At 44.4% G+C, this 21,647-nt stretch overlaps 1 protein-coding gene across 4 annotated transcripts in view; it reads right to left on the bottom strand.

The window, feature by feature from the left end:
- Positions 1 to 21,647, bottom strand: part of SNX14 (sorting nexin 14) — a 271,117-nt gene that overhangs the window by 165,072 nt on the left and 84,398 nt on the right. For all 4 annotated transcript variants that reach the window (XM_029595485.1, XM_029595488.1, XM_029595486.1 and 1 more), the window contains exons 8-12: positions 19,544 to 19,700; positions 11,001 to 11,076; positions 10,160 to 10,204; positions 7,813 to 7,893; positions 7,513 to 7,627 (exon numbers count right to left, since the gene is read on the bottom strand). In XM_029595485.1, coding sequence (XP_029451345.1) covers positions 7,513 to 7,627; positions 7,813 to 7,893; positions 10,160 to 10,204; positions 11,001 to 11,076; positions 19,544 to 19,700 — 474 coding nt within the window. The remainder of the gene's footprint in view (positions 1 to 7,512; positions 7,628 to 7,812; positions 7,894 to 10,159; positions 10,205 to 11,000; positions 11,077 to 19,543; positions 19,701 to 21,647) is intronic.

The following is a 21,647-nucleotide window of genomic DNA, read 5'->3' as shown; positions in this document are numbered from 1 at the left end:
ACAAGGTCTTCCTGCAATTTATCACAATCTGCTTGTGATTTAACTACTCTGAACAATTTTGTGTCATCTGCAAATCTGATTATCTCACTCGTCGTATTTCTTTCCAGATCATTTATAAATATATTGAAAAGTAAGGGTCCCAATACAGATCCCTGAGGCACTCCCTTCCACTGAGAAAATTGTCCATTTAATCCTACTCTCTGTTTCCTGTCTTTTAGCCAGTTTGCAATCCACGAAAGGGCATCGCCACCTATCCCATGACTTTTTACTTTTCCTAGAAGCCTCTCATGAGGAACTTTGTCAAACGCCTTCTGAAAATCCAAGTATACTATATCTACCGGTTCACCTTTATCCACATGTTTATTAACTCCTTCAAAAAAGTGAAGCAGATTTGTGAGGCAAGACTTGCCTTGGGCAAAGCCATGCTGACTTTGTTCCATTAAACCATGTCTTTCTATATGTTCTGTGATTTTGATGTTTAGAACACTTTCCACTATTTTTCCTGGCACTGAAGTCAGGTTAACCGGTCTGTAGTTTCCCAGATCCCCCCTGGAGCCCTTTTTAAATATTGGGGTTATATTTGCTATCTTCCAGTCTTCAGGTACAATGGATGATTTTAATGATAGGTTACAAATTTTTACTAATAGATCTGAAATTTCATTATTTAGTTCCTTCAGAATTCTGGGGTGTATACCATCCGGTCCAGGTGATTTACTACTCTTCAGTTTGTCTATCAGGCCTACCACATCTTCTAGGTTCACCGTGATTTGATTCAGTCCATCTGAATCATGACCCATGAAAACCTTCTCCATTACGGGTACCTCCCCAACATCCTCTTCAGTAAACACCGAAGCAAAGAAATCATAAGTGCCCCTTTAACCCCTCGATCATCTAGCGGTCCAACTGACTCCCTCACAGGCTTTCTGCTTCGGATATATTAAAAAAAAAAAGTTTTTACTGTGAGTTTTTGCCTCTACAGCCAACTTCTTTTCAAATTCTCTCTTAGCCTGTCTTATCAATGTCTTACATTTAACTTGCCAACGTTTATGCTTTATCCTATTTTCTTCTGTTGGATCCTTCTTCCAATTTTTGAATGAAGATCTTTTGGCTAAAATAGCTTCTTTCACCTCCCCCCTTTTAACCATGCCGGTAATAGTTTTGCCTTCTTTCCACCTTTCTTAATGTGTGGAATACATCTGGACTGTGCTTCTAGAATGGTATTTTTTAATGATAACCACGCCTCTTGGACATTTTTTACTTTTGTAGCTGCTCCTTTCAGTTTTTTTAACAATTTTTCTCATTTTATCAAAGTTTCCCTTTTGAAAGTTTAGCACGAGAGCCGTGGATTTGCACACTGTTCCTCTTCCAGTTATTAAATCAAATTTGATCATATTATGATCACTATTGCCAAGTGGCCCCACCACCTTTACCTCTTTCACCAAGTCCTGTGGCTCCACTGAGAATTAGATCTAAAATTGCTCCCTCTCGTTGGTTCCTGAACCAATTGCTCCATAAAGCTATCATTTATTCCATCCAGGAACGTTATCTCTCTAGCGTGACCCGATGATACATTTACCCAGTCAATATTGGGGTAATTGAAATCTCCCATTATTACTGCACTACCAATTTGGTTAGCTTCCCTAATTTCTCTTAGCATTTCACTGTCCATCTCACCATCTTGACCAGGTGGACGGTAGTATACCCCTATCACTATAGTCTTCCCCGATATACAAGGGGTTTCTACCCATAAAGATTCAATTTTGTATTTAGTCTCATGCAGGATGTTTATCCTGTTGGACTCTATGCCATCCCGGACATAAAGTGCCACACCTCCTCCCGGGTGCTCCTCTCTGTCATTGCAATATAATTTGTACCCCGGTATAGCACTGTCCCATTGGTTATCCTCTTTCCACCATGTCTCTGAGATGCCAATTAAATCTATGTCATCATTCACTGCTATACATTCTAATTCTCCCATCTTACTTCTTAGACTTCTGGCATTAGCACACAAACATTTCAAAGTTTGTTTTTTGTTTGTATTTTCATTCTGCTTTTTAATTGATAGGGATAAGTTAGAACTTTTTAGCTCAGGTGAGTTTTTAGTTAGAGGCACTTGGACTATTTTTCTAATTATTGGAACCTCACTGTCGGAATGCCCTAATTCTAATGCATCATTAGAATCCTTTGAAGATACCTCTCTCCGAACCATGCGCTGCTGAGCGACTGTCAGCTTTCCCCTTTGTTCTAGTTTAAAAGCTGCTCTATCTCCTTTTTAAAGGTTAGCGCCAGCAGTCTGGTTCCACCCTGGTTAAGGTGAAGCCCATACCTTCGGAAGAGACTCCCCCTTCCCCAAAAGGTTCCCCAGTTCCTAACAAAACTGAATCCCTCTTCCTTGCACCAACGTCTCATCCACGCATTGAGACTCTGGAGCTCCGCCTGCTTCTGGTGACCTGCGTGTGGAACAGGGAGCATTTCAGAGAATGCTACCCCGGAGGTTCTGGATTTAAGCTTTCTACCTAAGAGCCTAAATTTGGCTTCCAGAACCTCCCTCCCACATTTTCCTATGTCGTTGGTGCCCACATGTACCACAACAGCCGGCTCCTCCCCAGCACTGTCTAAAATCTTATCTAGGTGATGCGTGATGTCTGCCACCTTCGCACCAGGTAGGCATGTTACCAGGCGATCCTCACGTCCACCAGCCACCCAGCTATCTACATTCCTAATAATCGAAATACCAACTATGAAGGCCGACCTAACCCTTCCCTCCTGGGCAGTAGGCCTTGGGGAGATATCCTCAGTGCGAAAGGACAATGCATCACCTGGAGAGCAGGTCCTTGCTACAGGATCCTTTCCTGCTGCACCTGGTTGATGCTCTCCCATCATGAGACCTTCTTCCTCCAAGGCAGCACCAGGGCTGCCAGTCTGAAGTTGGGACTTGACTACTATGTCCCTGAAGGTCTCATCTATATACCTCTCTGTCTGCCTCAGTTCCTCCAGGTCTGCCACTCTAGCCTCCAGAGATCAGACTCGTTCTCTGAGAGCCAGGAGCTCTTTGCATCGCATGCACATGTACAACTTCTCACCGGTGGGTAAAAAATCTTACATGTGACTCTCTATGCAAAAGACTGGGAAGCCTCCATCTTGCTGCTGGACTGCTGCCTTCATCTCAGTTTTGATCAGTTTCTAGTTAAGTTTTAGGTTGCTATGGGAGTAGGAATGTGTCTAACGTCCTTTAAATGTATTAGTGAATTCACTATGTGTCTGGTAGTGGCCTTCCGGGGTCTGATCGAATTCTCAATAAAGTTTTTGTTGATTTTTTTTTTTTTGTGAAAGTGGCACCTGCCTATAAATTGAGGGTTGGGAAATACAAACAGTCTAACTTCAGTTAGTCAGCCAGAGTGAATCACTGCTCTCTTGATTAACAAATGTTGGTACCTATCCAAACCCAATCACACTACCTCAGCATCTTTCCAAGGTGAGTAACTGAGCTGAACTATTCAACCTTTTTACTTAGGTATACACTGCTCCTAGCTTATAGCTACTTTTTGGGTTGGTTTTTTTTTTAGTGGGTTTTTTTGGGTTTTTTTTGTTAATACACTCAGTTCTGCAGACTTTTAAAAATAAACACACTACCTACTGCTTACTAGCTGCCTTATTGACTATTTAAAAATACAGTCCAACTTGTTTATTCACTGCCTGACTATTAAAAGCACAAACACACTAAATAATATTCCCAAATAGTTAACTTTGCCCCAATACTTTTAAAAAAAGACAATGTCCCAAGCAAAAATTTACCGATTCCTTTCAGCCACCAGCAAGGTGATCCTCTCCTCTCAGTGTTCCCACTTTTGGCAAAAAGGAAAGTACCATCTTAAGTTGTACTGTCCCCACAGTCATTCACAGAAATGGCTCATAGCAAGAAAGAGCTCGCAGCTCAGAGACCCACTGTGCCAGAGGCTACCAGAAAAACTGTTTTCAAGGTGAGCAGATGCAAAGAGACCACACAGTGGCCAAAATGTAGGACCACCAAAAAAATGCAAAAACAGATTAAAGACCCAAAGAGACACCAGTAGGCGCAAGAAAGGATGTAGATGCCCAACTCCCTTCAAAAAGCTGGACATATCTGGATGGGAAGACAAGGATCCACCACTGACTCACCTCCTATAGCAAGCAAGAGCTGCTACCTGCACTTTCAGAGTGTTTAAGGCCAAGTGTTTAACCAAATCTTCCTGCAAAAATTCCAATATCAGTGGAATTACAACTTTAAGAGGGTGAGAACCTCACACTAGCTACTGAACACTCTCCAAACCCTAAAATAAACTAGAGAGGTAGAAAAATCCCTGGCCTGGAGCAAAGTGGAAATCACTGCAGAAGAATAACCAAGTTTCAGCAACTTGAGCCCTCTCAAGGGCCAAATTATAAGCCAAAACTAACCCAAGCGCTCTTGAATCCCTTCTGTGACTGAAGAACTATGGTATCTTCGTATTGTTGGAGTTTGCCAATAAATCTAAGAACAGGTGACCCCAGAGTATTGCTATGAGTTGAAAGGCTTTGTCTGCCAACTCCCACTCTCCTCGGTCCAAGATCTGTTTGCTGAGGAAGTCCCTGTCCCTCCTGGCAATGTGGTAGGCGGATATGTCCTGGAGATGTTGTTTTGCCCAGACCATGAGCACATCTACCTCCACTGACACCTGTTGGCTTCTGGTTCCACCTTGATGATTGATGTAAACCACTATTGTGGCACTGTCCGACATTATCTTTATCACTCAAGCTTCCAGCTGCTCAGCAACCTGCACGTGTTTCCAACCGATTATTGGTCTTTCTGCTCCTCGGCATTCCACCGACCTTACGCCACCAACTCTCAACAGTGAGCCCCCCCCAACCCAGAAGGCATGCATCTGTCGTAAGCACTAACCAGTCTGATGCCTTTTAGGAAACCCCTTTCCTGAGATGATCTGCTTGTAACCACCACTGCAACTGGATGCTCGCCTCCAATGGCAAGTGGAGTCTCACTGTGTACTCCTGCGACTGAGGATTCCACCAGGAGAGCAACGCACACTGAAGGGGCTGCATATGCGCCCTTTCCCAGGGAACTATGTCCAATGTAGCAGTCACTGATCCCAGGACCTGCAGGTGGGACCACACCATCTGGTGAACAGTCCATCTCAGGGCTTTAACTTGAGTAACTAACTTTGAATACAACTCTCTGGTAGAAACACTCTGCCTTGCTCCATATTTAATCACACACCAAGATACTCTAGGCGCCTGAGATAGCTGTAAACTGCTCTTGGCCAAGTTCATCACTCAGCCAGGCTCCTGAAGCAAGGATCTCAACTTGCGAGATGCCAAGTGATTCTAGCCTTCACTTTTGGCCCAAATAAACCAGTCATCCAGATACAGATGGACCAGAATTCTGTCCTTGCACAGAGACACCACTACCATGACCTTGGAGAAAGTCCTGGGCATAGTAGCCAATCCAAAGGGCACCACCTCACCTCAGCCTATTAGATGGCCCTCCTATAGAGATATAAATACTTCACTACTATTAGAGCCTTGTAGATAAGCACTCTCTCTTTCTCTCACAAAAAATAGGGATTATCGCAGGGCGCACTAAGTTTACCGCACCACGTGATATTACCAATGCGAAGCGTTAACGCATGGTGTGGTAATTCTAAAATTTCCCTAAACATGCCCCTTTTTCTTAACGTGGGTATTATCAATGCATTAACACATTTTGATGAATCTAGGGGTTTAGGACTTAAATAAGTCAAAATTTAAAACGAGCGCACATGTGCACATACACGTGAGCAAGGATATGCTAGAATTTTTAATCATGCGTACACTTACACACATGTAAAATGCACCAACCATGTATAAGATGCTAAGGCATATAAGTATGCTCCTAAATTTAAGAGGTAACTTGAGCAAAGCTAGTATGCATGTGTCTTCAATAGGACCATATGAGCTTTTATGTGCATGTGTCAGCGAATTTTAGAACATGCTCGCAAGAGGCACATTCCAAGTTTTCAAATTAGTCTACCAGTTTGTCCAGTTAATAGTGAGGTCTTTCAGATGGTTTACTTCAATAAGGGCGAGCAGGAAAGGGCGACGCACCAAAAAAGGCACCGCAAAAAAAGGCACATTTTAATAAGGGCGATTATTAAGGGTGCGCCTTAATAAGAGCGCCGTGCCACCTTTTTGATAGTCACTCTCTGCCTGCCCCCCCCCCCAATTAATGTAGCTTTGTGGGGGGGGGCTTGCCCCCCTGCACCCCCCACTTGGCGATTCAGGAGGGCCCCGCCACCGGCCGGCGCACACAGTCTCGAACTGAAGAAAGGGGGAGAGCTGGGGAAAGGGGGCGGGCTTTCTGCCGGGAATGGCAGCAAGCAACCCTCGCCTGTATTAAGGCGAGCCTTTTTGTGGCGCGCCCTTATAAATCGCACCCTTTTTTCGCGGCGCTTTTGGCATGCCTTTTTGTCCGTCGCCCTTTACTGCTCACCCTTATTGGAGGATACCCCTTTCAGACCAATCTGGTTCTTCATCCTGCATACTGCCCAGTTGACCTGGACCCTTCCCCCTTTCCTATAAGCCCTATAACTTGAGATCTACAGGACTTGCTCCTCATCAGGAGCAGCAGTAAAGATATGCAGATATCCAGCATATTGTGCACTGCGGGTTTCATTCAGAGTTATGCACACAAGTCTTGGCCCCGCCCTTTCCACCCCCTTATTCCTCACATGCGCACAGATACATACAAGTGTATTTTGCTGCTTTTTATAATCCATGTTCCTCGCACACGGCCCACATATGCGCGACTATGGCTATTTTTGCATGAGAATGCTTTTAAAATCATCCTGTATGTGTAACTTGAGGAAAAATCCCCAGGTAGTTGGGAACGAAGGCTCATGGCACTGTATCTCAGCCCCGATTCTGAAAGAAACAGAAGCCCAAAGGAGCAGAAGGAAACTGCTGCCGCCACCACCACCCCCCAACTTCACCCTCCCCCCCCAAAATGTATATATTTCTGCAAGAAAAGTGTGGCGGACGAATGCAACAGTCTGCCAGTGGAGGTGATGAAGACAAAAACAGTAATAGAACTAAAGAAAGCATGGGATAAAGCACAGAGAATCCCTAGCTGTGAAATTATGACGAGAAAGCCAGAGATCCACTATGGTTGCACCAGGAATGAAATTAGAATAATTAGATCTGCTGCTATAATCTACATTTCTATATCACATGCTTATGGCCATATACAGGGATCACTTCCTTAAGGCTGGTAATACAAGCATAGGTATTAATGCAAAGAACTGTAAACCCAGAGACATTTCAGCTCCCCTACCAACTACCCATTTTATCTTCAGAATGATACCTAACACTGCTGTACTAAACTAAGGCTGGAAGCTCTTTGATACAAGTAGCTTCTAACACTATGAATTCTGTTCACAACCATGTTGCTGCTACACAAAAAATAATAATAATAATAATGTTGTTGTTGAGGGCCATCTACCTTACCGACTGAGAGACAAAACTGCAACATGTGCACAGCTCCTTCCTGCTTCAGAAAATTCATGAAGCGGAACAAAAGATCCTGCTGTGCCCTTATCTCCTTCAGTTCCAGCTTCAGCACCTTCAGAAAGGGAGAAGGCACAGCCTTAGTCCTCCTTCACATTTATATTTCTCAAGTTTGTATGCAAAAAGGAAAGCTTTCTTTCCTTGGTAAGATAAAATGGAACAAATATAAATTCATCAGCACAATTTAAAAAAAACAAAAACCTTTTTTTGGGTTAAAAATTAAAAGTGAAGTCTGCTTACGGATGGCTTTTTACTTTTAGGCTCGGAAAATTTCTGCAGGAATGGTACCAACAGGGATGCCGGTTCCGTTGCTTTTTCAGGCTAAGAAATAAAACAATGCAAAAAAAAACACAAACCCCAGACAAGTATTAATCATAACAAAACAGATTTGTACATAGAATGCAATATTGCACTTAGATCACAATCTGATTCATTCTCTGCTGGCTACCCCAATTATGTAAATGACAGGGGAGGGGGGAAGCATTAGTGAGAAGAGAAGCCTGTAGCTGAGATGCTTCGTGATCTTTATTTAGACAAGTATTTGCTTTCTTTAAGGCCTCCTCTGATATTCCCAAATCTTTCATGACTCCTAATACAAGTGTAACCCAAAAATGAGGCAGAAAATATGCACCGTAGGTAAAAGCAAAAACGTTCAAATCAAGGTAAAAGGCACAAAAATGACTGTGGCCGCAAAGAAACAATATAAACTAAAATGGCAAAAAGAATATAAACTATAAGATATAAAATATAAATAGTAGAAAGAAAATAAATTAAACCCTTAAACCTTAACAAAAATATTTTAAAGTAGAAACCTAGAACAGAAACTTTAAAAAACCCTAACAAATCTAAAAAACACTATGGTATACTTCCAACATGGCCATGTTTTGGCAAATTTACAGAGGACAAACATTAAACAAATGTTCAAAGGAGTCATTTTCTTCTCACTTCAATATTTACAAGCATTTGTTTGTTGGCTCTCCTTGTAGAAATCTCTGGCTTCTTCAGATGCAGGCAAATCTGCTGAAACATGGCCAAGTCCATAACAACTTAAAGGGTTTTTTTTTTTTGTTTTGTTTAAGATTTGTTAAGAGTTGATATTTACGTTTTTACATAGGGATGGCTATTTTCAAAAGCACTTGTACACATAAAAGCAGAAGCTACTCCAGTTTTTGTAAGCAAACTTGTGCACATAAATCCACTTTGAAAATTATCCCATCAAGTCTCCACACACACACACTTAAAACAGTACAAGTTTCTCATGAAATGTTATGTACACACTCTAAAATCGAAAAGTATGTGCACAAGTGAAAAAAATCACTCCATTTTGGCCCCCTGGAATGCCTTCTCTCAGTCCTGGTAAACTCAGAGGTGACCAGAATATATACAAGAAAGTTTACTTGCATATTGTGTGGACAATTTTGTAAAAGGCCCATTTCTACCATCTAGAATGCTAAGGATTTTAAAGAAAGGAATGGAGAATAAAACAGAGTATATTATATAATGCCTCTGTATCGCTCCATGGTGTGACCTCATCTTGAGTATTATGTACAGTTGTGGTCACCGCATCTCAAAAAAGATATAGCAGAATTTTTTTTTAAAGTACAGAGAAGACCAAAATGATAAAGGGGATGGACCAATTCCCCTATAAAGAAAAGCTAAAGAGGTTAGGACTCTTCAGCTTGGAGAAGAGATGGCTGAGCTCTATAAAATAACGAGTGGAATGGAAAGAGTAAACGTTAATCAGTTGTTTACTCTTTCGAAAAGAACAAAAAGCACGGGGCACACAATGAAGTTACTAGATAATAAGAGAAAATTTTTTGTATTCAACACAAAATTAAGCTCTGGAATTCATTGCCAGAGTATGCGGTGAAAGCTATTAGTGTAGCTGCATTTAAAAAAAGGTTTGGACAAGGAAAGGTCCATTAACCATAATTAAGGTGGAGTTGCAGAAATCCACTGCTTAATCTTGGGATAAGCAGCTCAGAATCTATTTACCCCTTGGGATCCTGCCAGGTACTTGTGACCTGGCTTGGCCACTGTTGAAAAGAGGATACTGGGCTTAATGGACCTTTGCTCTGCTCCACTATGGCAAGTCTTATGTACCAGCTAATCTTTCCACAAAGTTACAAAATTGCTCCTAAATGATTTTTGTTAAAGTTAGAGTCTTATTTTGTTTATCCATTTTATATTTTATGTATATTTTCTATTATTTTAGCTTACATTGACCTTTGCAGCCACAATCTTTTTCATGGCTACAATTTATTTATTACAGTAATTTATATTCCACCTAATTTCCAGAATACCTATTCTAGGCAAATTACAGAATAAAAACATTAAGGTTTTTGCTTTTGCCCAGTGTACGTGTGCCATATGATGCCAGTAGACATTACTACTCAGCATCAATGGGTTCCCTTCTTGGAAGCTGGGAGTACCACTTCTGCAGCAACACTTGTCCAAAGAGCAAGAGCCAAACCTGAGAATCAAACCGGTGCTTCCAACAAACTAATGCCCCACAGTAGCATTTTTAGTGCACGCCAAAGAGCAAATGCTACGAAAATTTTGTTTTTATGTCATCTTCAGTACTTACAGGTGTATCATCTATGAAGATAAGAAGCAAGCGATTCACTGTATCCTACAGGAAAACAAAGATGTTATCTTCACAATAGCAGCTGGCCATCATTGTAATAAGTGTGTGTTTGTGCATATATAGCTAAAAGCTTAAACAAAGATTTTAAAGAGTGACATCCTGTGAGAATGTCAAGAAATATCACGAGTCCCCAACTTCTCCTGTCAGTGTTAGAAAAGAATGATGCTACAAGCCATTATAAAATATCCTTCTAGCACTACTACCTCATCAAAACAATAGAAATAGCATCGACGCCTCAGTGCTACAAACAGAGCTCTGCTTGAAATGCAATCAAACATAAGTTAGGAAACAATCAGAACATGTCAAGAGTTCAAAATGAGAAAAATACCAAGAAAAAGTCATTTTATATACATAGAGTAGAAATTAAAATCTGAGACCTTCCCTTTAATACCCAGTTGTTTATTATGCCTTCTAAACTTCAGGAAAGCAGAGTGAAAGCATTTATAAAAGGCCAAAAAGGGAGGTAAACTCCATTATTCAGCTAAGAGAGTTGGGCCCCAAGCATTCCTAGGAGTATAGGACATGCAAGAGTCTTGTTTTTTGTACAATCCCTACATAATTCAATTACATCTATTTTAACTATTTCACTGATTACAAGAATGGAAGAAAAAATATATAGTTTTGCAAGGTTTCTACATATTACTGCATCATCAAATAATCTCCACATGAGCCATTTCAAAAATACATATAACACTGAAATCAATATTTAAATTATAAAACTCAAGAAAAGCAGGTACTTTTGTATACATTCCAAAATTTTCATAATGAACTCACATCTTACCGGATCAGCAAGGAAGTCCATAGAAGGCAGAAACACGGAACCAGACAGAACTTCTCTTACGAGCAAACTCAAGGGTCTACAAGGAAGCAGTCACACAATTGTTTATGATTATCTAAATGTCAAATTGCCTGTAGCTACACTCCACTATGGATTTACTATAGACAAATGTTAAGTATTGCAGTCGGGGGCCGGAGAAGAACAATGCTTTTTAGGTTGGTAGGGGTGCAACCAAATCAACCAACCTCCCAATATCCTTACCTCACCTCCTCTCCCCCTGCACCCATATCCTCCTGCTCTTTCCCCTTCCCTCTCTCTTCCCATCTGCCCCCAACCCTGTTTGTTCTTTGGGGTGGGGGGAGGGGAGAGGAAAGACAGGGGGATTTTTAGTGACCAGTGCTGGGATGGGAGGACTGGCATTAAGAATAGGGGAGGGAATATAGATGTTGAGAAAGTGGAAAGGAGGAGAACGAATCTTGAAGGGTGAAACAAAAGCTGCAGAAAGATCTAAGACTAGAATGGAGTCACAATGCCTTGGACTGCATTTAGATGAATATTGCTGGTAATGGTTAATAGGATGGATTCAGTTCTGTGGCCTTTCCTGAAGCCAGATTGCAGCTTTTTGCAACCTAACCAGTCTTAGAAGAAGCTGAGGAGTTGGTAGTAGACTACTTTTTCTACTAGTTTAGACAGAAAAGGGAGGTTGGAGATTGGGCAATAGTGATAAATTATTTTGGAATCAGAGTCTGGTATCTTCAGAATAGGTTTGATTACCACCTTTGAAAGTGGATTGGGTAGGGAGCCTTGAATAAGATGACAATTATGGTAGATAGTGGGGCTAGGTCCTGTTTTACGGGCCGATATAGTAAAGTCCAAGGGAGAGCTACAGCGGCACCCTATTTGGTACATGAAGACTAATTTGGGTTTATACTGGGGAGGAGTACCTCTGACAATATTTTGACACTCTTAAATTTGAAATGGGCAGCTCTGAGGGAGGGAATTCTGGTTATTACTGGCAATAGATGCCAAAAAAGCATTTGATCGAGTTCATTGGGGTTTTATGCATAGAGTTTTAGGTAAAGTGAGTCTGGGAAATAATTTTTGCACCTTGGTTATAAAGCTTTAGGACTCCCTGGAAGCCTGCACTAAGATTAATGGAGGTTATACTGAGATGTTTCAATTGCAGAGGGAAACCGGACAAAGCTGCCCACTCTCCCCACTCCTATTCACGCTGGTGATAGAACTGTTCACAGAAAAAATAAGACTAAACTCAGATCTAGTGGGTATTAGGATGGGGGATCATGAAACCAAAATATCTTTATTTGCGGACGATGTCCTGTTTACCTTGCCTATCTTGACTGAAAAGCTTAAACAGTATGGGAAGGTAACTGATTTTAAGATTAACAGGACACAGTCTGAAATTTTGAATCTCCCTGGGCACTTGGAAGATCTTTGAAGACACTTTCCTTTTCAATGAGCTAATAACACATCAGCCAGGTAAAGAAAGCTATTGCTATCCCCAGGATTGAGTAACAAGAATTAGATCTACTTTATGGGATCTGCCACATACTTGCAGCTTGGATTGGACACTTCAGAGAAAGGGTGCTAGGTTTGATAGTCTGATCCAGCATGGCAATTTTTATGTTCAGTAGCACAGGGACAAACAAGAGGTGTATGTAGGTATTGACAGAGATATGAAAGGGTTTATAATTGGATATGTTTGATTAATCAGGATGCTGTAACTATCATGGATCTGCTAGGAATATTAAGTAGCTAGGATAGCGAAAAGTACATTGAAGTGAGTTAGTCAAATGGTGGTTTCATGGTACAACCAGGTAGTCAGTGATAGAAAGTCTGCTTACATCAATAAATACAGAAGGAATCAGCCAAAGATGAGGAAAACTTTCAAAACATTTTCTTAACCTCCAAAATTATATAAAAACTGTACAGAATGTTAATGTAGTTTGTTTCACCTGCCTACTAACTTTATATAATATTCATATATAGGGAAGCTTTGATACATCCCACCGTCTGGACTGATCCCGGTACGTACAGGGAAAAGAAAATTATTTCTTACCTGCTAATTTTCGTTCCTGTAGTACCATGGATCAGTCCAGACGGTGGGTTATGTCCCCCGTCCAGCAGATGGAGTCAGACAAGGCTTCGGAGGGTGCTGACATATAAGCCTGTGCACCCTCTACAGACTCTCAGTATAGAGAATATCAAAGCTAGTAGAACAAATTAGAAAGGATGGATCAAGTGCAAACAATCATCAAATGAATTAATGACTAACATAACTGTTGCAACAACTTGAACTTGCAAGAAGAACTGGAAAACAGCCTCAAAGCATCGGAGGCAAAACACAGAAATAGCAAAGTTAGAAAGTAGATCGAGCAGGAAGGAATCCCCCAGACCCCAATAAACTTAGGGAAGGGCGTCTGGACTGATCCATGGTACTACAGGAACGAAAATTAGCAGGTAAGAAATAATTTTTTTCCCTGTACGTACCAGGATCAGTCCAGACGGTGGGATGTACCAAAGCTTCCCTATATAGGGTGGGCTCCTGAAAGCCCTGCTCGAAGAAACCTGTTGTCAAAGTACCCTGAAGTTGATGACTGGAGATGTAGCCGATAATGTCGTGCAAAAGTATGCAAAGATTTCCAGGTCACCGCCCTGCAGATCTCCTGGGGGGAGACTGGTTGTCGTTCAGCCCAGGACGCCGCCTGAGAACGGAGTGAATTAACCTTGACCCCCAGAGGGGGTGTGCGACCCACTCCAATGTATGCGGCCACTATGGCCTCTGAGCCACCTGGCAATCGTAGTCTTCGTAGCCCTAGAGCCCTTCTTCAGTCCTGATCAAAGAACAAACAAGTGGTCCGAAACTCGAAAGTCACTGGTCACATCCAAGTAGCGGATTAGGGTGCGCTTGACATCCAGATGACGGAGAGCCCGCGACTCATCCGCAGGAAAGGATGGGAGTTCTATCATCTGATTCAAGTGAAACGCCAAAACCACTTTAGGCAGGAATGAAGGAACTGTCCGCAAGGAGACCCCCGAATCTGTGAAACATAGATAAGGTTCTCTGCACGATAGCACTTGTGGTTCTGACACCCTGCGTGTGGAACATATGGCTACCAGGAAGACCGCCTTAAGAGTGAGGTCCTTGAGGGTGGCACCCCGAAGCGGTTCGAAGGGAGGCCCCGCCAGGATTTTGAGGACCAAGTTGAGGTTCCACGAAGGACAGGGATCCTGGACCAGCGGATGAAGATGCTTCGCCCCTCTAAGGAAACGGGCAATGTCCGGGTGAGATGAAAGTGAAGAATGGGCGGGCGACGGCACTAAGGAGCCCAGAGCAGAAACTTGTACACGCAAGGAGTTGTAGGCGAGCCCCTTGTCGAGACAGTCTTGAAGAAACGCGAGAATCTGAGGGACCGAACCCATTCCGGGTCGAGTGTCGTGAGAGGCACACCAGCATTCGAACACTTTCCAGACCCTCACAGAGGCAACTGAGGTTGAAGTCTTCCGCGCCTTGAGAAGAGTCGTGACTACTGCCTCAGGGTATCCTTTGCGTTGAAGCCGTCGCCTTTCAAAAGCCAGGCCGCAAGACAGAAGCATTCTGCCTGGTCGAAAAATACGGGTCCCTGGTGCAGGAGGCACGGAAGGTGGCTGAGGTGTAAAGGACCGTCAAGAGCGAGGTTGACCAAGTCCGCGAATCAAGGGCGTCTCAGCCATTCTGGAGCTACCAGGATGACTAGACCCTGATGTAGTTGTATCCTCCGAAGTACCTTGCCCACTAGCGGCCACGGAGGGAAGACATATAGTAGGATGTGCCGGTTCCAGGGAAGCACCAGAGCATCTACGCCTTCAGCACCATGCTCCCTCTCTGCGACTGAAGAAGCGCGGAGCCTTGGTGTTGCGGAGGGTGGCCATGAGGGCCAGCCAAGGTGTTCCCCAGCGATGAGTGAGGAGCTGCATCGCCTCATCGGAGAGTTCCCACTCCCCCGTATCCAGGCGCTGTCGACTTAAGAAGTCTGCCTGAATGTTGTCCACGCCCGCAATGTGAGAGGCTGCCAGGTGTGAAAGATGTCTTTCTGCCCATGACATCAGGCGGGCCATCTCCAGCGAGACATGTCTGCTCTTCGTGCCGCCCTGGTGGTTGATGTACGCCACCGTGGTTGCGTTGTCCGAGAGAATCCTGACCGCCTGATTCCGCACGAGTGTAAGAAAGTGTATGAGGGCCAGCCATACTGCTCTGGTTTCCAGGCGATTGATTGGCCACGCTGCCTGGACCTTAGTCCACAGCCCTGCGCTGAACTCTTTTGGCACACGGCCCCCCCCCCCCCCCCAGCCTGTCAAGCTGGCATTGGTGGTGACCACCACCCAGTCCGGAATTTCCAGCAGTCTGCCCTGTGCCAAATGAAGTGGATCCAGCCACCAGCCCAGGCTGGCTTTGGCAAGGCGAGGTAGAGGGAGTACCCGCTGATAGTCCCGCAAGACCGGTTTCCATCGAGAAAGTAGCGCTGCTTATAGCGGTCGAAAATGAACAAAGGCCCACGCTACTAGGTCAATAGTGGACGCCATGGATCCCAGGGCTTGAAGGTAATACCAGGCTGTGGGAGACGGAAGATCGGAAAAATGCTGAATCTGTTCCCGAAGAGACTGAGCCCGCTCCTGGCGCAAGAAAACTTTGCCCTGAGCTGTGTCGAAGCGAGCTCCCAGAAAATCCAGGGACTGTGATGGTTGGAGGCTGCTCTTGGTGAAGTTGACTACCCAGCCTAAGGACTGCAAGAGCTGAACTACCTGGGAGACCGCTGCTTGACCCTGAGAGAACGTCTTTGCTCGAATGAGCCAATCGTCCAGGTATGGATGGACCAGAACCCCCTCCTGTCGAAGAGCTGCCGCCACTACCACCATGACTTTGGTGAATGTTCGAGGGGCGTCGCAAGGCTGAAGGGAAGGGCTTGAAACTGAAAATGCTGACCCAGGATTTTGAAGCGAAGGAACCACTGATGCTCTTCGAGGATAGGAATGTGCAGGTAAGCCTCCATCAGGTCGAGCGAGGCAAGGAATTCCCCCCGATGTACCGCCGCAATCACAGAGCGCAGAGTCTCCATTCGAAAATGCAGCACCTTGAGGGACTTGTTTACCTCCTTGAGATCCAGAATTGGGCGAAAGGATCCTTCCTTTTTGGGTACCACGAAGTAGATTGAATAATGCCCCAAGCCCACCTCTCCGGAGGGGACGGGAAGGATGGCCCCCAGGCGCAGGAGTCTGTCCAGCATCTGGTGAACAACGATTCGTTTGGTCTCTGAACTGCAGGGGGAGAAAAGAAACCTGTCCCTTGGAGGCCTCACAAAATCCAAGGCGCAACCGTGTCTTAGGATGTCTAGGACCCACTGGTCAGACATGATGCGAACCCACTCCTCGTAGAAGAGAGAGATCCATCCCCCCGATCCGGAGTGTCGAAGAGTGGGCAAGGTTGGCATCATTGAGAGGGTTTGGAGGGAGACCCTTGGGTCGTTCCCTCCCGAGTTGGTCTGCGGCCGCGAAAGGAGCGAGACCACGATTGCGATCTGGAAGAAGGAGTCCTAGGCGTCGATTGTCTGGGAGAGTGATAGTGGCGTTGGGTGCGGAACCGGCTCCTTGCGGGAGTAAACAATCTGGAAGATATCGGTGGATCCTCTGGCAGACGATGTACCGCATTTTCTCCCAACGATTTGATGATCTGGTCCAGATCCTCCCCAAAGAGAAACTTACCCTTGAAGGGGAGGGACCCCAGACTGGACTTGGAGGAAGAATCAGCTGACCAGTTGCGAAGTCAGAGGAGACACCTTGCCGCAACCACAGAAACCATGGACTGCGCCAAGACTCGGAGCAGATTGTACAGAGCATCCGCCCCTTAGGCTATGACGGCCTCCAAGCGATCTGCTTGGCTAGCTTCCTTCCGGGGGCAGATCTTGCGAGTTGAGGAGCTGCTGAACCCAGCGGAGGCCCGCTCTCTGAGCTAGGGAACTACAGACTGCAGCACGTACCCCCAAAGCCGAGACCTCAAAAATACCCTTTTAAGGTAAACTTCCAGCTTCCTGTCCTGTAGGTCACGCAAGGCCGTGCCACCTGTGACCGGAATCGTCGTCCGCTTGGTCACCGCCGACACCGCGGAGTCCACCTTCGGTATCTTAAGGAGCTCAAGGAAATCCTCAGGGAGGGGATATAGTTTTTCCATCGCTCTGCCGACCTTGAGCGAGGCCTTGGGAGTATCCTATTCCCTGGCCAGTAGTTGTAGGAAGGTGGGATGGGTGGGAAAGGCCCTGGACAGAGGGCGCAGGCCCGCTAGGACAGGACCTCCCTTCTTGCTTGTGGACGAGATGATGGATGTGGGCGGCCACAGAGGATCAGGAGGGGGCTCGATGTCCAGCTCATGTAAGATATGAGGTATGAGGGCATCCAACTCGTCCCTCTGGAAAATTCGGAGTACTCTCGGGTCATCGCCGTCCACCTGTGCCGCGAGGAGGGAGTCGTCCGTCGTCCTCACGGGGAGGGGAAGCGCCTTCCCCCTGGTCCGGGTCCACCGCTGGGACCCCCAATGGTGGGAGCAGAAAAAGAACCCTGGAGGGCCCCCCCCCCCCCCACTGGGTCCTGGCCCCCTGCTGATGGATCCGCTGTCCTGGGGACCTTGGGAGGTGGGAGGTGAGGGTCCCCCCCCCCCGTGGGCTCCGTAGGCTGCTCCAAGCACTGTAAATATGCATTATGCATGAGCATAATAAATTCTGCTGAAAAGGCGGGGGGCCCGGGGGAGAAGAGGAGGGGGGGGGGCTCCCGGCTATCCCCGAAGGCTTAACGGTGGTATGGGAGTGAGGATCGGCAGGGGGGAACTCCAAGAAATCCTCCCCTTTATCTCCTGAGGGCTCCTGCCCCTGCAGCTCCGATTCTAAAATGGCTGCCGTTCCCACGTGCAGTGAGAGAACGGGGATGGCCCATGCTTCATGAGGCGAGCTGACTCTCGCCCAGAAGGACGGCCTAGCGGCCGAGAGGTGCCCTCCCCACCAGGGAGGCACCTCATGCACACCCCCTTGCGGGATAGCCACGATCCCAGCACCCCGCATGCCGAACGTGCCGACTGCGGCATGCTCGGTGGGGGGCGGGAGGGGGGGTGAAGGCTGCACCGCTGATGAGCCGTGAGGGATCATGCCGCGGGGGAAAAGAGCGGGAAGATGCATCCGCTAACCCTGCCGACCCCGAAGGTAACAGCAGAGGAATATGACCTCTCTGCTGTGGCGGTCCCGTGGAATGCGCCTCACGGGACCGTGGGTCGGGCCGCGGCAAGGGGGGGAGGGGGGGGAAGAGGTTGAAACCTAAAAACATCCACCCCCTGGTCCGAGAATCTTAAAATCAAAAACCCTGATGAGACAAACAACAAGGCAAACACTTACCCTGTGAGAAACAGAACAGTAAAAGATAAGGAGACAAGACAGCCCTGCCTGCAAGCGCATGTAACTCCCAACCTCATATCTTTTTTTTTAAACTTGATCCAACCACAAAGCCAAGAAATAGAAAGAGGAAGAAAGGAGTCCTCTAAACAGAGGGAGCAAGGCTCCCCTACTCCTATCTGCTGGAGTCAGGAAGATACTGGGAGGGTGCACAGGCTTATATGCCAGCACCCTCCGAAGTCTTGTCTGACTCCATCTGCTGGACGGGGAACATAACCCACTGTCTGGACTGATCCTGGTACATACAGGGAATCTGGGCTTTGCCTTCAATTTACTATCCTGCTTTTCTTAGGAATAGAATCACGGCTAGAAAATCCTGCCCCTAATGACCTGGGGCATCTAGTAACCACAAACACATAGCCTATTGGATTCAAACACCAGACCCTCCATTGAAAAAACAAACAAAAAGGTTTGCTGCCTTCATGCAGGCTAGTTCCTCTCAGAAAACAAACTAATATAGCACAATGGCATCACTAGACAATGATCCCTTTAAGTTTCATGAAAAAATGGCTTCTTCACTGCTGAGTTTTAACTTTGTGTAACTATACTAAAAGTGAATGCCCTTGTAGAGCTTCACTTTCACTGATTGTTAATTTGACCTAAAGCAAGTTCCTTGGTGCAGACTAATTACTGCACTAAATGCAGCAGAGCTTTTAAGTAGGGAGAAAGGTGTCTGTTTTGGGTCAGGCAGATTGTGGGATTCTCTATCAGTCTGCCATGTGTTTTCAGTGAGAGTTGAGGTAGTTGCTGTCCAATGCCTGAGCCCATACAGGTCCATTTTTTGAGGCAATGCTCCATGCGAGCAATAACCCAGAGAAGTTTTATTTTCTATGACGACCACTCCCATTTTTCCAGCCCACACAAGTAGAATCATATACAGAACCATTAGGGCATGAGGCAGATTCTGGTTTGAATTCTACTTATTAGTAAGTATGGTGCCTCTATGCAGTCCCTATTCAACCCCATTTGTCTATACTTTAGAGGTTTGACTTGGTCACCACACATATCTAACAACCCACTCTTTTCATAACTGAACATGAAACATGATAAATACCATACCTACAATCTGTTGCTTTGGGAGGAAGAATATAAGGAAAAAGAAGTTCAGTAAGTTTCCTGAGGTAACACAACTCATCTCTACGACTTCTCACTGCCACATGAAGATCTGGTCCATATTCTTCTATAGCAGCTTGCTGTAGATATTCTGTATTTTTGACTTGAAATAAAACAAATGTTACAATATTGTTAATGGCATACTGAAAAAACATTTTCATGTACTCTACTGCCATTTGCTGTTATCCTTTTTTTTTTTTTTTTTTTTTAAATATTGCCCTGTAAATCTTGAAGGTCTTCCTTTACAATGAAAAGCACAAGACAAGACAAGTATTTGCTGTACATGTATGCAATCTGTTGTAAAGCACTCTGGCATAGAGCACTACATAAGTGCCAAAATATTATATAGGAACATTGTTTCTATTTACATATATTGATATCAGGACTGGATTAAGGGACAGGCCAACTGGGCACTCGCCTGAGAAGCCAGCCAATAGGGCGCTAGTTCAGAATGTGGTAAGAAACCTAGGTCTTTAAGTTAAGTTTTTGTCAGTTCCCAGTTGTCTTATTTTAATCTCAAAAGTCTTGCATTCCTGGATTGTTTAAAAATTTCCTTTAGTTCTCCTGATCATAAGTTGGGGCCCTAGTCTTCCATGAATCTGTGGCTGTGGGAAGGGCTATAAAATCTGCCCCTTCCTGTGTAATTTGCAGGTCCTTTGGAAATCACCACAGGAGACCAGGGAGCCAGGTACAGTCTATTTTGAGCTGCCGCCACCAAACCTCTTTCCCTCCACTCTACCTTCACGGGAATGCATTCATTACATGGGAGGAGGAGAAAAAGTAGCAGCACATCAGGCCATGTCCTCCTCCTCTGCCAGCCAGGCCTGACTGTTGCTTTCAACCATGGGACACTGTACAGCCCCAGCAGTTGAAATAAAAAAATTAAAATAAAATTACTCACTAACTCCACTGTTTGTGGCGAATTACATAAAAACATCCATAATTAAAAATACACATCAATATCATCTCCAAATAACAGTTAACATAAGAAAATTAAACACACACCAGCTAACCTGCTGAATTGAATGCCTGCTGAAACAAGTTAAGTTTTAAGATGTGTCAAACAACTTGTGGCATTCATTAATGTGAAGTTGGACAGGGAGACTATTCCGCAATATGAGGCTTTCAAAAGGGAATGCCCACTCATGGCAAGACTGAAGTTCTACCATCTAAATTAGTCAAAACGCCCCTGATTACATGAACAAAAGATATGGGAGAACTGATAGATCTTCAGCACAGAGCTAATTTATTTTAGTCACTTTTATATACCGACATTCATGTTAACTTCATGTCGGTTTACAATACAGATATAGAGGACAAATCATTGGAAAATACAGTTAATCATTAATTAAAAGAACTAAACTAAAATTATCAAATAAATTCTTAAATTACTCTAAAAGCAGAAGGAAATAAAAAATTGCTAAAAAGCATTGCCCTTGGAGTTGTCAAGTAAAGGTAAAATCAAAACACTAAACAATAAAAGTAGATAAATTAATATAAACAATAAAATAGATTGTAAATGATAGAATAGTAAAATAAAATAATAAATAAAATAATAAAAGATTAAAATATTAAAATAATAAAACAAGCTCCCTAAAGTAAACTTGGGAGAGTAAAACAGGGGATAATAATAAAACAAGCTCCCTAAAGTAAAATTGGGAGAGTAAAACAGGGGATTAATCTGACTGGATAAATGCCTGTTCAAACAACCATGTCTTCAGTTTTTTTTGAATGAGTGTATATTTGACTCTAACCGGATGTCAAGTGGAAGTAAATTCCAAATTTTTGGACCTGCCAATGATAGAGCCCTTTCTCTGACCGTGTTTAAGTGAGCTGTTTTTGGTGACGGAATCTATAACAGTTCTTTACCTAAGGATCTTAAATTGAGTTGGGGAGTATGTATATGAAGAGATGCATTTAACCATTCAATAGTTTCTCCGTATACGGTTTTGTGAATTAGAATCAAGCATTTGAACTGGATTCTAACGTGAACTGGCAGCCAAAGAAGGTCTTTCAGGATGGGGATAATGTAGTCGTATTTTCTAGTGTT

Source organism: Rhinatrema bivittatum, chromosome 3 (assembly GCF_901001135.1).
Source record: "Rhinatrema bivittatum chromosome 3, aRhiBiv1.1, whole genome shotgun sequence".
Lineage (NCBI taxonomy): Eukaryota > Metazoa > Chordata > Amphibia > Gymnophiona > Rhinatrematidae > Rhinatrema > Rhinatrema bivittatum.
Note: the sequence above shows the minus strand (reverse complement) of the source record. Positions and strands in the feature narration are given on the sequence as shown.